Genomic DNA, 18,144 nt, shown 5'->3' with positions numbered 1-18,144 from the left:
CCTTCTCAAGTGCTTTGACACTCGTAAATGATGGTGTTCCTCACAACTTTCTCCTACCCTCTCATTTTATAAACCCCAGGGTGGTGAGCTCAACTAAATCAATAAATTTCCTTAATTCAAACTTCCTTAATTGGATAGATGAACATATTCAATTATATATCAAATAGGTATCTCTACTTGGAGAATCTCCAACCACCTTAAAATCTTTATCAAAATTCAGCTCATCCTTTTCCATCCAATCCTCCCAACATAATTCTCCAGTATTCCCTTCTCAGTCAATTCATCTACTCAATTACCCAAATCAAAATTCCCAATTATCCTAGATTTTTCGCCGTGATTCTTTGCTGGTCAGTTATCAACTCACGTCAATTCTTCCATTGTGTCTTCTCAAAGTTTATCCATCTCCTCCTCTTCATCATACATCACAGCTCTATTAGTTCAGTGTTTCCAAGTTTTTCAGACTGCTACAGCAGTCTCATAATTATCTTTTCTAAGTTCCAGATTGCTCACTTGTAAACACTATCTCATAGGGTTGTCATGATAACTAAATAAAATAATGCAGCACCACACATAGCAAAAACTCAAATGTTACGATATTATTAATACTATTCTTAGAAAAAATTTTAAAGTTATTTAAGGTGCTGTGTCTTCAATACAAACATGAAAACAAACTGTTTTCCTAGTAATGGTAATATTTAACCAACCAATCAGTATGTCCTCTCTACCTCTGGGTCCCCTTGAAACCACCAAGGTTGGCTCCCCAAAGCAGCATATTATCGCTTGCATGGAAATTGGACCTGTATTATGAGATTAACAGTTAGTAGGGCATCTACACTATACCCAAAAATTTCATCCTGTTTTAAAACAATTATGATCCCTGTCAGGCAAACAGTGAGACCAGGCATAACTACAAGTCTCAAGCCCTAAGGGAAAGGGAGTGTCAAAAGTCAGACCATCATCATAAATTAGAGGAAAAGTATTTACATTGCCTTATCATTACACCCTTAACAAAAAGCGTAGAGCCTTACAACACTATAAATTTAAAAAGTACTCATCTATAGGGGGATAAATGTACACCTGTCTGTTAATCTTAAAGCCCTAACTTTTAGCCATTTTTAATGGAAATATGATAATCTCAGCTCTTAAAAATAATCTATGTTAAATCATAGTGGCGCTTCATTCTTGGGCTGTGGCTCTTTATGTCTTTATTCTCATATAATGATTTTGCCTTTTATTAGAGATAAAGTTCAGTAGTTGTTGCTGACATACTGATCCTTTGGCAAACTGGTGAAAACTACCTTTTAGGAAGCCAGTGTTTTAATCACTTTTCAAGGTCTCAAAACTTAAAAAACTCCCTGAAAAAGCACAAATGACAACACACCATTATCACATTTATCACTTAGAAAAAGCTATCAAGTATTTTATTATTTTACTCTACATTATATACAAGTCATAAAAGGCCACAGCAGTTTTTCAACATATAAACCCTTTAAAAGTAGAGGGCACTATGAAGGATTGACAAGTATCAAAATGAAGTCCAGTAATGAGGGCATATACTCAGTGTGGTATTTCTGAGGAATAACAAAGCAGATACCAAGTCATCAATATTTAGTTTGCAACTATTCCACAGGTTTTTATAAACCTCTTTGGGATTTGTTAACAGCCTAAGTGTGACCAGTTGCCATTTATTTTAAGAAGTAAAACCAGAATGAAAGAATAATAAACTTCAGAGGGCACCTTCCTAATTCTAGTCACTTTTAGGTCTCTAGGAAGGAAAGCTTCAATTATTTACACCTTCCACTTCTTCCTATCATCAAGCATAGGAAAGGGAGAAATGGAAGGAAAAGCTCAATATTCCCATTCCTCCTGCTCATTTGGCACTTTGCTTTTTGGTGGGGGTTCCTTCAAAGTGTATTTCAGGCCCTTAAAGAATTAGCTTTGAATTCCTAAATATGTAATATTGCACCCTCCTTGAATAATAACTCAAAAACATTGGTTTCTGCTCTGTGAAAATACAATCTTTAAAACTGTAACTGGTATCAGCAGATCAATATAAAAAAATACAGTACCAAACTACACTGGTATATTTCCATATTAAGAACTTCAAAATATACTTATCACTGAGACCATAGTCCTTGCATTAGTTTTCAGTCCACTATGAACAATTATCATTATCTGCTGCATGTAAACATGTCTAAATAACTATAGATAAAATACATTAATCATAAATTTCTGTAAAAGATAATAAAATATCTTCTTTATAAAACAAAACAATAATAAGCTATTACTGCATTGTTTCCAATTTTATGAAAATGGAACAACCTTATGGTTGTTGCCAGTCCTGAGTTCATTGTAACAAAAATGGCCCTAGATCCTGGTTAAAGTCAGCAACCAATCCACTCTTCAGTAGATGTCTTCTAGTACTGTAGGCAAGAACTTGTTTTAGGTGCTATTTTGTCCATTAATAAAATTATATACCAGAAACTGACCAGTGCCACAGTACTGTGTTGCAAACAGTTTTCCATCAGGAGTGGGATCTGAGAAAGCAATTTCTTCTTTACTCAAATATGAGCCATATATAAAGTTACTCCTATTAAAAAAAAAGCGGGGGGGGGGTGAAAGGGTAAAAAATTTAATATTATTTTTAGTCACTAAAATTATAAAAACCCATCAAATATAATTTGACTTTCTTAGACTTTTTAGGTAATGTATATTCTAAAAATTATTGAAAATAATTGTTCATCTAAAATATTAATAATCTGAGATTAAAAAAAAGTGTTTATGAAAGCAACAATGGTTTTAAAAACATTCACCCAACACCTTTTCATAATAGAAATACTCAACCACTCTGATTAGAATGAACTTTATCAACTTCATAAAGAGCAGCAAGGAACATCAAAGTTAATGGTGAGAGACTGAAATCTGTTCCCCAGAGAACAGGAACAAGGTAAGCCTCTCTCTGCATACACCTCTACTGTTCAACAATGTACCACAAAGTCTAGCCAGGGCAATTAACTGGACAAGGAAAAGAAAGAAAAAAGCAACCAGATTGGAAAGGAAGAAGTAAAACTATCTCTTTTTGGAGATGACATGATTTTGTATTAAAAAATCCTAAGGAATTCACACCCAAAAAACTATCAGAGCTAATTAAAAGGAGTTCTGCAAGGTTACAGGATACAAGATAGATATTAAGAAATTAACTGTATTTCTATATACTTGCAATGAATCCAGAAATGAAATTCAGAAAACATCCATTTAAAATAACATCAAAGAATAAATAGTTAGGATTAAATTTAACACAAGAAATGCAAGACCTGTAAAATGAAAATTATAAAGCATTGCTGAAAGACATTAAAGGGTGCCAAAAAAAGTATCCACATTTTAAGAAAGGAAAAAACTGTATTAAAATAGTAATACTCAATATATACCGGTATCAAAACATGAATACAAGTAATGTGTATCTATTTTTTAGGCATCCCCAGTAGAAAGACATCCCATGTTTATGAATCAGAAAACTTAATATTGTTAAAATGGAATTACTCCCCAAACTGGTAAATCTGTCTTCTTTGCAAGTCAAAAGAACAAAGTTGGACAACTCACACTTCCTTATTTCAAAACACAGTACAAAGCTACAGTATTAAAGACAGTGTGCGACTGGCATAAGAATAGACCAATGGAATAGAACTGAGAATCCAAATATAAGCAAAACTTCACACTTACAGTCAATGATTTTGACAAAGGTGCCAAGACCATTCAATGGGAAAGAATGGTGCTCAGAAAATTGGCTGTCCACATGCAGAAGAATGAAGTTAGATCCTACCTCACATCATACACAAAAATGAACTTAAAATAGATCAAAGACCTAAATATAAGGACTAAAATTATAAGCTCTTGAAAGAAAATGTAGGCCTTCGTGGCCTTTGATTAAGAAATGACACCAAAAACACAAATGACAGAAGATTTATAACTTGGAGTTCAAAATTAAAACTTTTGTGCTTCAAAAGACACGAAGATGATGAACAGAAAACCACAAAATAGTAAAAAAATATTTACAGATCATGTATCTGACAAGGGACTTGTCTCCAGAACATATAAAGAACTATTACAACTCAACAAGAAAAAGATAAATAAACCAATTTAAAAATGGACATAGGATTTGGATAAGCATTTCTCTAAAGATAATATACAAATGGGCAATAAGCACATGAAAAGATGCTCAACATATAGCCATGAGGGAAATGTAAAGAAAAATCCCAATGAAATGCCACTTCACACCCACTAGGAAGACTAAAATTAAAAAGACAGTAACAAGTGAAGGTGAGGATGTGGAGAAATTGAAACCCTCATGCTTTGTTTGTGGGACTGTAGAATAGAGCAGCGACTCTGGAAAAGTTTGGCCATTTCTCAAAATGCTACACAGTTACCATATGGGCCAATGAAACTCTCTACTCCTAAGTATATACCAAGAGAAATAAAAACATGCAAATATTTCTCTATTTCCCAAGAGAAATAAAAACACACAAATGTTTATACATGAATGTTCACAGCATTATTATTCATAATAGCCAAAAGGAGGAAACAAGCCAAATGTTCATCAACTGGTAAGTGGATAAATAACATGTGGTGCAGACACAGTGGTACCTAGGTTTTCGAATGTCTCCGTTGACGAACATTTCGGTTTACGAGCGCCATAAACCCGGAAGTAAATGCTTTGGTTTTTCGAACACACCTCGGAAGTTAAACATGTCACGAGGCTTCTGCTGAGTGCAAGATCCTGAGGCCTAGCTGTTGGCTGTTTTCGAACGTTTCAGAACTCGAACGGTCTTCCGGAACGAATTACGTTAGAAAACCGAGGTACCACTGTACACAGTGGAATATTATTTACAATAAAAAAGGAAGGGCACACACTGATATACTCTATAATATGGATGCGCCTTGAAAACATGCTAGGTGAAAGAAACCAGTCATACAAAGTTGTATATTATAGATATCCATTTATCTGAAATGTTCAGAATAGGCAAATCCATTGAGACAAAAACTGGATTAGCCGTTGTCAGAAGCTGTGGGAAAGGGAAATAAGGAGTGACTGCTAATAGATATGGAGTTTTTTGGGGGGAATGACAAAAATGTCCTAGAATTAAATGGTGGTGATGGCTTCAGAACCTTCTGAATATACTAAAATCTCACTAAATTTTACACTTTAAAAAGATGAATTTTATGCTATGTAATTATATCTCAATACAGCTTTTATTTTAAAAAATTATTTTTAATTTAGCCAGGATATAGACTACTATTAGCATTTTCGTAACATAGTCTTATAACAAGGTGAGCTGAGTCCATAGGAAGGATCAATAAATGAAAAAAAGTAAAAACTCTGTGCTTTATCAGGAAGCTTATGGTGGCGATCTCACTATCACAGAACAAATACAACGGCTATACTGTTTTATGTTTTTATAAACTAGAACCATCTTATGTTTGTCACGAAACCTAAATTTACAAGATTTAAAAGAAGGGGCCATACTCTCATTTAGGATATTATTTAATCAGCTCCATTTTCCAGGTTTAGTTCTGAAAGACCTAAAAACTTAATGACCTTCCAGGTTTAGTTCTGAAAGAGCTAAAAACTTCCTGACCTTCCTTAATGACTTTCCTGCCACTTATCGTGGAAAGGGTAGGCAGATCTGATCCCTTATCAATCACTACTCAGTGATAAAATAACTGCGAGAGACCAGAAACACATTAAAGCTCAAGATTTCTAGAGCCTTAGGATCTCACTTAAAACAATGATGGATTACTCTGAAAGCTATACCTACAGATATTCGACAAAGACACTATGAATAAACAAAAACAAGAGACTGAACTAAAAACCTCATTTATGTAATTGATTTTAACCTCCTCCATTAATCCTTCAAAGCAAAAGTACTTTAAAGAACAACAACCAAAAAATAAAAAAATAAAAACATGCAATTTGTCTGAGTCTTTTCCTCTACATCTTTGATTAAGGATCAAGTGATAAAAGCAAAAAGAAAAGCTAATAAAAGACTTAGATAATTTACAAATAATATTATTAAATTAAGAAAAATTGTCCTAAAAGCTAAACTCTCAAGAAAGTTCCACATTTATTTTTGTTGTCTTTAAAATTCTCCAATATCAAACACACTTTAAAATAAGTGGGTTATTTTGACCTAATCATAGTTACAAATAAGTAATTGTAAATGATTTAATAATATTTAACCAACAGTGCTTTCTTCCCTCTCAGATTAGCTTCATATAAAATAAGTACTTTCAGATCCAATACACTGACAATTTTATGAAAATTTTAAATTAATATAAAGGTTATACATTTAAGATTAATTAAATGCTGGTCTTTACACTAAAACTTTACTTAAATCCTAAACTACTGAAAAGGAGTTGAGGGATTACATTCAAGTTACCTTAGGCATTCAATCATGCGAGAAGCAATTTTCTTCCTACGCATCATGCTGAATACCCATATTCGACTGATCCCACAGATTGCAGGCTCCGGCAATGTTGAGCAGCACCAGGCTTTTTGCCTTTCAAATCTGACTTTTTCTTCTTCTGACCTGATAACTGGAAGTTTCTCTTCTATAACTCTGTAGCCCTGTAGGTATCAAAATTGGAAAAAAATTTAAAGTGAGAAAATTACTTAGCAACCGTCTAGTACTAACCTTAACGAGGAGGTCACTACATCTGTCTGGCTTTTTAATGAACTATGCAGACCATTTATACTTTCATTCTCATTTTAGGAAATAGACCTGGATCTACATTGTTCTAATTCACTTAACTAGTTACATGACCATGAAAGGAAGTTACTTAATTAAGCTTTAGGTTCCTTACCTATAAATTAGAAATATCCATTTCTTTCAAAGAATTGTTGAGAAATTAAATAAGGGGATACATACAAAGCACCTTGTCACATACTTGACCCATAAGAGGAACTGAGTGTTAGTTTTCTCTACCTCCCATATTGTAAGGACCAGCAAAGATTATGGTAAGCTCTTTTCTGTCTGTGGACGCCGCCAAGGAAGCATCGTTAAAGTCTCCCCTCCTGAGCTCGTCATGTGTAAGTCAGTCTCCCAAAGAGCTGGAGCAGCTGTGGAAGCTCTTCATTGGAGGTTTGGGCTTTGAAACAACCGATGAGAGTCTGAGGAGCCATTCTGAGCAATGGGGAACACTCATAGACTGGGTAGTAATGAGAGACCCAAACAGCAAGCGCTCCAGAGGCTTTGGGTTTGTCTCCTATGCCACCGTGGAGGTGGGTGCAGCCATGAAGGCAAGGCCACACAGGGTGGATGAAGAGTTGTGGAACCAAAGAGGGCTGTCTCAGGAGAAGATTCTCACTGAGAAGGTGCCCACTTATCTGTGAAAAAGATGTTTGTGGGTGATATTAAAGAAGACACTGAAGAACATCACCTAAGAGATGATTTTGAACAGTATGGGGAAACTGAAGTGATGGAAATCATGACTGACCGCGGCAGTGGCAAGAAGAGAGGCTTTGGTTTTGTAGCCTTTGATGTCTGTGACTCTGTAGACAAGATTGTCATTCAGAAATACTATACTGTGAATGGCCACAACTGTGAAGTAAGGAAAGCCCTATCTAAGCAAGAGATGGCCAGTGCTTCATCCAGTCAAAGAGGTCGAAGTGGTTCTGGAAACTTTGGTGGTGGTCGAGGTGGCGGCTTTGGTGGGAATGACAACTTTGGTCGTGGAGGAAACTTCAGTGGTTGAGGTGCTTTGGTGGCAGTTGTGGTGGTGGAGGGTATGGTGGCAGTGGAGACAGCTATCATGGATTTGGTAACGATGGAGGCAATTTTGGAGGTGGCTGAAGCTACAACGATTTTGGCAATTACAACAATCAAGCTTCAAATTTTGGACCCATGAAAGGAGGGACTTTGGAGGCAGAAGCTCTGGAACCTATGGTGGTGGAGGCCAATGCTTTACCAAGCCACAAAACCAAGGTGGCTATGGGGGTTCCAGCAGCAGCAGTAGCGATGGCAGTGGCAGAAGGTATTAATTACTGCCAGGAAACAAAGCTTAGCAGGAGAGGAGAGCCAGAGAAGTGACAGGGAAGCTACAGGTTATGACAGATTTGTGAACTCAGCCAAGCACAGGTGGCAGGGCCTAGCTGCTACAAAGAAGACATGTTTTAGACAATACTCATGTGTATGGGCAAAAAACTCAAGGACTGTATTTGTGACTAATTGTATAACAGGTTATTTTAGTTTCTGTTCTGTGCAAAGTGAAAAGCATTCTAACAAAGGGTTTTAATGTAGATTTGTTTTTTGTTTTGTTTTTTTGCACCCATGCTGTTGTTGATTGCTAAATATAATGGTCTGATCAGGACGCTGAATAAATGTGTCTTTTTTTAAATGTGCTGTGTAAAGTTAGTCTACTCTGAAGCCATCTTGGTAAATTACCCCTACAGTATGAAGTTAGAATTCCTTCAGGGTGATGCCAGGTTCCATTTGAAATTTACTTACAACCTGCTTGGGCTCAGTCAGAAGCCACTGTCTTCAGAAACCTTGGTGTAGTTGAACTGACAGTTACTGTGTTGGTGATCTGGAGCTCACCATTAAAAGGGTCGTCCAAACAGAGTCTGGAGTTTATTTAGTGATTAATGATTGTTGGCACATCCTATGCAATACATCTAAATTGAATTATGGTACCAGATAAAATTATAGCTGGGAATGAAGCTTGTGTATCATCCATTATCATGTGTAATCAATAAACGATTTAATAACCTCTTGGGGGAAAAAAAGTACATGGTTAAGAACTCAGCAGTCATTAACAACTGTTACTGTGCTTGCTGCCATAGTTGTGGGGTTCACAGCTGTGTGGGAACTAGGACTAGGGATGGCAAAGTAATCAAGAATTTAGAAAGGTCCTTTCCCCACACTCCCATCTCTTAAAAAAATAAAAATAAAGTGCTTTAAAACACATACATCTCCTCTACCAGTCCAGATGCAAAAAAGAACACAGCCAGTGTTCTGATAGAACATGATATAAAATTTGAAGCAATCAGACAACACAAGTAAGAATTAACAACAACAAAAAAGCAAGCAGGACATAACTATCTTCTAGTATAAACACTTCTACAAGTCATTTTTGGAAATAGGTAGAACAGAAAAAAACATAAGGGTTTGCACTGTATAAAATTAACTCAATTTCAGTATGGCAAACTTTTTTATGAGTTAGTCATTTTATATCAAATTTATATCCTCAAATTACCTTACCAGCTACTGATTTAAATCAATTTTGTTATAAATAGCAAGATTAATAAAACTATACAATTTCAGGCTGAATCTTCTTTAAAAAATAGCTAAACATTCAGAAATCAACTCATGCTGACTTACTTGACTTTTCACTTTATTAGAAAATTTTATGATGAAGCACATTTGCAGGCGAATGTTAGTATACTAAAAGATATCAACTGAACAGAAGTCAAATCCAATGTGCATTGAATTCATCAGCAAGAACTCAGTTGAAAAAATACGGAACTTAAAAAAAAAAAGAAAAGAAAAAAGACAGAACTCAAAGGTATGCCTCAAAGCGAGCATGATTAGGGAGTCCAGACTCTTCTCTTAAGTTGGTCTCTTAAGTTGTTACTACTTAAGTCTTATAATGTGAACATATCCCTTTTATTGTGATTCTACTGTAAATTTTCTGTACAATTTGGATCCTAAACACAAGCCAACTCCTCATTTAGAGCTCAACCAAAGCAGTGGTGATTTATTCCAGAGGTGGGCAACTTTTTATAAAGAGCCAGATAGTATTTTAGACTTTGCAGCCCACCTGGTCTCTGTTAACTACTTAACTCAGTCTTTGTAGTGTGAAAGAAACCATAAATAATACGTAAGCAAATGAGCGTGGCTGTGTTACCAAAAAAACTTATTTATAAAAATAGGCTGGATTTTGACCTGGAGCTATAGTTTGCCAATGCTTGATTTATTCTAGCGCTGAAGGGACTGAGACAGACATTACATTTAGTATCCAAGATGGAAACTTCTTGAACAAAATTTAACAGTACTTTTGATTTATAGAATTTTTATCTTACATACTTGAGAAACTAATTACCACTGAAAATATAGCTCCACTATAGTAAAGAATTACACACAGGAATTCTTGCATTCACATTCTTCCTTACATCAAATGTTAATAAATTCACTAGGATTATGTTATTCAAGATTACGCAGTAAACTCTTTAAACACCAAAATACATATGCACACTTTAAAAATCACTTACCCATTGGATATGTTCTGCAATTAGGCAGCCAACGACTTTTTTGTCATTAGAAATAAAGAGAAGTGTTTTAGTTCTGGAATAGCACATTAGTGGAGCCTGCTGGAAACCTAAATCATTATCAACCATCTCTCTAATCTCGTCAACCTGCCAAATAAAGAACAGTATTTTTTAACAATGAAAGCATTTGTATATATGTACAAATATACTATTTCAATTAAGTAAGTTGAGTATATCATTCCAAGTAGGACCTCCTCTAACAAATTCTTTTGAATGACTATGCTAACCAATGACTGTTTTTCAAGCCCTAAGGACCAATTTGCAAACTGAGGGAAGAACTAGAGAGTAATACCAAGCCCAGTGTCTAGGGAACAAAAGAAGTGACAGCTCCTAGAACAAGCAATAAGAATATTAAGGATTCCTATTAGGAGCATCATGGGTTTGCGAATTGGAAAGAACTTCACTGGAACCTCAGCCAAGGAAGGTACTTTTCTTCCCGAGCCTTAACTGGTACTTTCATCAATAAATGGAAATGGGCACAGTGGAAAGAAATATGTATTTACTCCTTTATCAACCATTTATAGGCCAGACATTATGCAAAGTACTTCATGAATATTATCTTACTTAAATCCAGTATTTCTTGGAGGTCTATGGTTCCTCACTTTACATATGGAAGAAATAAAATTCAAAGTTAAGTAACTTTCCCATGTCAGATACTGGACATCTAGAAAGCCAAGGAGCAGGGATTTGAACCCCTAATGTTAATGTGGCATCAAACCGCTTTTTCTAGTTTACCTTCTAGAACGGTGGTGGTCAAAGTTAAGTATGATAAGCTCAAACTTTTTTTTTTTTTTTCAAGTGACTGGCTCTAGGCGGGCTCAGGCGCTCCAATGTTGTCTAGACTAGGCATTTTTCTACTTTTTAAAAAAATTTTATTGGGGAATATTGGGGAACAGTGTGTTTCTCCAGAGCCCATCAGCTCCAAGTAGTTGTCCTTCAATCTAGTTGTGGAGGGCGCAGCTCAGCTCCAAATCCAGTTGTTTTCAATATTTAGTTGCAGGGGGCACAACCCACCATCCCATGCGGGAATTGAACTGGCAACCTTGTTGTTAACAGCTCGTGCTTTAACTGAGCCATTCAGCGGCCCAAACTCAAACTTTTATAGGCACTCAAAGTCGAGATTTTTGTAGGCACTTCAACATTAGTTCCTTCCCCAGTTAAAAAATAATCTGCAAATACTCAGCGCAATAAATATGAATTTGTGTCACTAAGTTGAAAATGCAAATAACCACTAAGAGAGTTAAGTAGTCATACCTCTGACATGCAGAATACTGTATCCCTTATTCAGTAATGAAAACTCAAATCTTTCTAGTCCTGGAACAGTTTTTCACAATACAACTCCTGATTTGGTTCCTAAAAACAAATTACTCACAATTGCCTAGATTTTATTTTTTAACCTGTTATGGGTTACTAACTAGTACCAAACTGAATTATAGGTTACTAAGACTTTATCCTGAGAAACTAAACTGAGGAAATTCGCATTTCCTGAGGAGTCTTAGTAATAATAAAGTCTGGATGTCACATATGTTAGTGTAGCAGTTTTCACTGTGCATTTCCAAATGATCATAGTTGGAATTCCAAAACTTCCATAATTTAATTTTCATTTAGTCAATCACTAATCTAACATTAATTCAACAAATATTTATTTTTGTGCCAGGATCAGTGTTTCAAGTACAAGACGGGGGCCATGTTTACATGTCACTCTAACTGCTACTGTCTCTACTTGTTAGGCAGTGGTAGTATGGGGGCTTATTTGGGTATCTGGGATTGTCCAGTCACATATTCAGTATTATCTGAAAAGTCAGGAACCACAGGATAAACTTTAAGTAGAACGTTAGATACATTTTCAAATAATCAGTTCAAAGTGTTTTCCTTCAATCTCCACTTCAGGTGAAGTATTCCTAAATTTAAAGAGGCCCAACTGTTAATATAAAAAAAGTACAATAAATTATTTTCCTTGTATTTCTAGACATTTTGGACACACTCTAGTGTAATTAAGTTTTTCAGATAAACAACCGGACCCACTGCTTTACATTATGAGGCAATTCTGAAAGCATCTGGAGATTGAAGAAAAACATTTTGAATATATTATTCGAAATGTAACTAATGTATTATTTAAAAATAAATTTATCCTATGGTTTCCTGTCTTTTAAGATACTCGCTCTATGTAATAAAATGGTTCCAGATATCATTCTCTCTCTGGTTCATTTCTGTGAACCCTTAAAGTATAGAATTCTAAGTTGGACTAAAACTTGGTTCACCCTAAATATGAGGATTTTAAGTTTTCCACATTTTATTTATAAACCAGAATACATCTTTTTTCTCTTAACATTATATGACTGCCTCATGTTTAATTTCAGGATTACTGTGACCTACTACTGGATCCCTGTCTGCAGATTTTATTTAGAAATCTCTCAGAATGAAATTTTATATTTATTAATTTTAATTTTCTAAATTATGATTCAGATTTTAATTCTAATTATTGAAATCACTTATGTGGCATTATTAATTAACTAGCATGTCTTCTACACCATCACTCAAAATTACTGATAAAAATATGGGACAGGGCCGGCCCAGTGGCTCAGGCGGCTGGAGCTCCATGCTCCTAATGCCGAAGGCCGCCAGTTGGATTCCCACATGGGCCAGAGGGCTCTCAACCACAAGGCTGCCACAAGGGATGGTGGGTTGTACCGCCTGCAACTAACAACGGCAACTGGACCTGGAGCTGAGCTGTGCCCTCCACAACTACAACTAAAAAGACAACAACTTGACTTGGAAAAAATCCTGGAAGTACACATTATTCCCCAATAAAGTCCTGTTCCCCTTCCCCAATAAAATCTTAGAAAGAAAGAAAGAAAGAAAGAAAGAAAGAAAGAAAGAAAGAAAGAAAGAAAGAAAGAAAGAAAGAAATACATATATATATATATATATATATATATATATATATACACACACACGACAGTGATCAACTCACTAAAAATTCATTTCACATTTGCTAGACACACCACAAAGTTTAAGCATAATTTTTCGGTTGGGTTGTATTCTTTAAACGCCTATTTCTTGTTTTCAGAATTGGTGTTTAAATGTGCTGCGCTAGCAATGCATTATTCTCTTAAAATTAGCTGCAAATTTATCTATTCTACATGAAATTTCAGTAGAAATTTACCTTTTTCAGGGCATACTTTGGGTCTTCAGGAAGAACCATTATTATCCTGCCATCAGGATATTCAGCCAGAATTCTTTCTTTCTTCCAGCCCTAGATATTTTTTTTAAAAAAAAATGAATTTTATGTACATTTCATTCATCATATTCACGTACAAAAAAAACACATTAATGTGTCTAAAAATTGCAAACATGGAAAAATATGTGCTCATTAATGTTTAATGACAAGATAAATAAGCTATTTTGTTAAGCATACAATAGGTACAATGCAAGCTAATTTCTTTATACTACTCACTCAGAGATACCACAAGAATATTTCTAATTTATCATTTCCCATTTTAAATTAATTCACACACCAAAAGTAACCCCTTAAAGTCAGTGATTCCCAGAACCTAAAGGATAACTCTCCCAGTTTCATGATAAAAGAATTAAACTCTTATTTCTTTGGAACATGGTTACCTCCACAAACAAACACTCATGGTTTTATGTCTGGCATGCCAAAGACCTCCAGGAGGTTTTAAATGAACTGATTTGCATGCAGTAGTCCAATATGTAAGGAATAAGTGTTTATTCTTATTGATCACAACTATCAAAGTCACAAAAAGGAGACTATAAAAATATAACTACCTTCTAAGAATCTAATAGGGAAGGAGAGGCTACGTTGTGTGTATCTGAAGTTAAACATACTCAAAAAAAGAGAGGTAATAAACTCTTCTTCAGATCCACACTCGTGGTGATTAATGAGCAGAACCTGCATGAAAAACAAAACAAAACAAAAGCCACTTAAATCTAGGAGGTTGGGACTGAACCAAAGGTTAAAACTAGGAGCTTTGAAGTCAATAATAAGCATAGAAGGAATGAGCTTAACTGGTTGTTCCATTTGTCTTACCCAACCAACTTTATATAAAAAAGTCTTTCAAGAAGCAATATGTACTTCTAATAGAGAAAACCATCACCTTCTTTCTGAGATTTGTTTCTTTTAAGAATATAAAAGCTCAACGAAACCAAGAAAATGGCAACTACATTTTTTAAAAATAGTATGGCAAGTCTGAAAGGAGGTTGATTTTCTTAAATAACCCAGAATGGTTGTTTTGGGAAAGGGGCAGGATCTTAGCTGGGGACAAAAAGTCTAGTAACAAGCTTGATATATGTACTATATATCAAGCATTTGCAGTAATTTGATATTTGGATTAAAGAATTTAAAATCAGAATTTGTTTGAAAAACAGAACACCCAAAGATAAAAAGCAAAATTCAGGTGATTATGACGGGTAAACTGTTCTCAAGATTTGAAAAGAAGGAAGGAAAGGAGCAGAAACAATAGTCATAGAAGTCATTGTTTTTTTCCAAATTAGAAACTAAATCTGAATTATATCCAAATCTGAATAAAGGCATTAAAGATATCACCTCTTTAAAAACAAATTTATGTTAATACATTATTTTGAGGAAACGTTTTTAAAATAAATCTATTTTCCATAAAATGAAAATGGAGACTTTCCATTTTAAAGATTAAACTACAAATTCAATAAACAACTAGAAATTTAAGTAACACCAACTTATAAGAAAGTAATACTTCCTGAACTGAATATCTAAAGATAATCTTAAAAAAAAGAATTAGTGACAATAAATAAATAAAAAAAAGATAATCCGATAAGCTATTTTCCTATTATCTTTAAAAACAAAAATACTGGTCTAATGTCATTATATTGCACCACAGGCGCTAAATTATTTTACTTTACTGATTTTTTAATACAAAGCTTTCTCTTGAAAAAAACTTGAGACTTGCATGTTCATGATGAAAATTTTCTCACAAATGGGTTTGACAATTTTACATTTTAAATATGATTCTGTTTTTTCATGCACACATTTAAGAAGTAGGAATTGCAAAGAACAGTTACTATTTCTTAGGTTTCTAATATTCATGAAGACAGCATATTTTAGTGAAAACTTTTTAAGAGTTTTGGAGTAAAAATTCAGGGTTTAAATTCCTGTTTTTGGTATCACTAGCTATATGGCCTTGGGCAAATATCACTGGAACTTCCATTCTCTTTCCTGAACTAGGTTACGTACAAAATGGTGGTCATCACATCTAGCACTGGGCAGTTAAAAGGGTTGTAGTAAGATGATTCCTAACACAGAGTCGCAACTCTTAGTAACTTCCATTCTGCCTTCCTATTGGTATCAAACTAACGTCAATGTACTACTCTAAGAAAACACAAGTTTATAATAAAGTCCCCAACAATAAATTCAAATTGTGTACAAAGAAAGATGAAAGAACCAAGTTGGCTAATGTCTGTCAAATAACATTACTCATGACATTTATATGCTGCAAATGCAGTTAACTTTTCCCTGGAATCAATAATCACATGATCCTCCTGACTTTAGAGAATTTAGAGGACATGAAGTCTACTGCTTGAAATTGAAGCAGATGGGGAAGTTGAAGGGAAGGGTACATTCAATTCAGAGGAATAACGAAAAAGCCACAGGTCTTTTGCAAAGATATGAATACTAATACAGTGGATTCCACTTCTCACCTTTACTTCTAACATGTTACACATATCCCTCTGATAGCAAGTAGTATTTTCAAAACTCCAATGTTCTTTTTCTTTTTTTAAAAATTTTTATAAGCATTTATTTGAGCCAAACTGACCACATATGCCAAGGACCAAGATCTCAAATGCTCTCCCAAACCCCAGTTTTAATTCACCCATCTGGCTGCTGAAAAGCAGAAATCTTTATATTCCTAATAGCAATCAATGATTTTTTTTTTGTTTCGTGCTGTTGCAGTTACTCTAAACTTTAGAATCTAAATAATGGAGGGGATTGTTCCTCTTTTTCCATTTAAAAAAGGTAACTAAAAACAAAATACATTGGGTGGTGGATAGATCCATTGATGTATACAATTCATCAACCTGTAAGTTTAACTTTACATAAATTATACCCAATTTTAAAAGTTCATACTAATCACTTTCATAAAAAGCTAAACGAGAATACCCTGAGAAATAAAACCAACAACCAGCTTTTAAAAATAATTATCAAACATTGCAAGGAAAAAAAAGACATAAGGGAATAACCTTTAGATTAAAAGAGATTTAAGAAACATACCAACCAATGTAATATATGGACCTTAATTCGAACAAACAGTATAGAAAATTATATTTGAGCAGTTTTGAACACTGAGGGGAATATTTGATATTAAGGAATTAATTGATTTTTTTAAAGGTGTGGTTATATTATTTAAAACATTTTTATGAAAAAAGAGTAATCTTTTCATCTTTTAGAATTTTTAAATATCTACTAAACTGATAATGTGATGCCTAAGGTTCACTTCAAAATAACTGGGAAGGATGGACGAAAGAAGACTGTCCATGAATTGTTAATTGTTGAAGCTGGGTGACGAGTACAATGGGGATTTGTGCGTGTACGTGTGCGTGTGTGTACGTGTGCATGTGTGTTTAAACTCTTTATTTTGGAAAATACAAATCACCCATCATCAAAACTACTAATGGCCCAAGGCTTGCTCAAATACCATTTATTTAGAAGGGAAAAATAAATGCAAGACGAATCTGGTCGGTAGAGCAGTTAGACCTGAGATGGAGAAAAGCAGTGATTGTAATGGGGACACAAAGTAGCTTCTGAGAAGCTAGTAATGTTTCTTGTTACAAGGGTGTTCACTTTGTAAAAATACATCACTGAACTGTGCACTCATTATTTGTTTAATTTTCCTTTCATGCTGTATTTCAATACAAATTTTAATTAAAAACAATTATTAATTTGAAAAACACATTTTAGTTCAACAGCTATTATATGTTGAAATACATTTTAAAAACCATCTCTTTTTAAAATCTTAACTCTTCGGAAATGAAAGTAAATTAAGATAGCTCATTCAAAATTTAGTCACGCTCATTTGACATTAAACAGGCAGAAAGCATAAAAAATGCAGAAAAACTACTTAAGAAAAAGAAACTATAGACTCTTGAAAACAAAGTATTTTGTTAAAATGGATTTTGAATGTAAATATTTATATTAAAGAATATTTTAAAAGTCAGCAAGGATATACATCAAAATATAAACAGATGTTATCTGAGTGATTTAATTTCTTTTCCTTTTAGAGTATCTGTATTTCCTATTTTTCTACTTTAATAAAATGATAAATCAAAGTATCAGTATATTTATCCCAAGTAGCCGTTTTCAAATGCACGTTTGAACATTTCTTTGCAAAAATAATTATTGTATTAACAACAATAATAAAGATGTGTTTCTAGTCAGTGTGACTTTACTAACTTGAAAGTACTGAAAACATTAAATAATTAGACGGAAATTAAATTTAAAAATTCTGTCAACTCATGAAATATGGACTGAGCACCTACCATGTGACACCACCGATCTAGGCAGTGCAGCATAAACGTCAAGAATGCTTTAAAAATCAGAAAGACCTAGATTCAAATCCAGGCTCTGCTACGTACTAACTGTGTGCCCTTGGGCCAGTTACTTAACCTCTCTAAACCTACAAGATGTATATAAAAATGACTATAACACAGAACTATTGAGAAGCTGAGAAAACACTATAAAATATTAAGCACAGTGCCTAGCACAATAATACATGCCCAATGAATAACTCCTATTATCATCATTATGGTTACTAAGCATTTTCCTCTGAGTC

At 34.3% G+C, this 18,144-nt stretch overlaps 1 protein-coding gene and 1 pseudogene across 4 annotated transcripts in view; one reads left to right on the top strand and one right to left on the bottom strand.

Annotated features, from left to right (window-relative positions):
• Window positions 1–1,383: 1,383 nt before the first annotated feature.
• ESCO1 (establishment of sister chromatid cohesion N-acetyltransferase 1) overlaps window positions 1,384–18,144 on the bottom strand; it is a 54,909-nt gene continuing 38,148 nt past the window's right edge. For 3 of the 4 annotated variants that reach the window (XM_019741208.2, XM_019741209.2, XM_074340254.1), the window contains exons 9-12: window positions 13,488–13,577; window positions 10,265–10,408; window positions 6,435–6,622; window positions 1,384–2,590 (exon numbers count right to left, since the gene is read on the bottom strand). In XM_019741208.2, coding sequence (XP_019596767.2) covers window positions 2,443–2,590; window positions 6,435–6,622; window positions 10,265–10,408; window positions 13,488–13,577 — 570 coding nt within the window. In that variant the 3' untranslated portion in view covers window positions 1,384–2,442. Of the gene's footprint in view, window positions 2,591–6,434; window positions 6,623–10,264; window positions 10,409–13,487; window positions 13,578–14,110; window positions 14,235–18,144 lie in introns of those variants that run through there. The other variant, XR_002138128.2, reaches the window with a different exon arrangement.
• On the top strand, window positions 7,133–8,118 carry LOC141573160 (heterogeneous nuclear ribonucleoprotein A1-like; annotated as a pseudogene).

The sequence above is a fragment of the Rhinolophus sinicus genome, linkage group LG09 (assembly GCF_036562045.2).
Source record: "Rhinolophus sinicus isolate RSC01 linkage group LG09, ASM3656204v1, whole genome shotgun sequence".
Lineage (NCBI taxonomy): Eukaryota > Metazoa > Chordata > Mammalia > Chiroptera > Rhinolophidae > Rhinolophus > Rhinolophus sinicus.
Note: the sequence above shows the minus strand (reverse complement) of the source record. Positions and strands in the feature narration are given on the sequence as shown.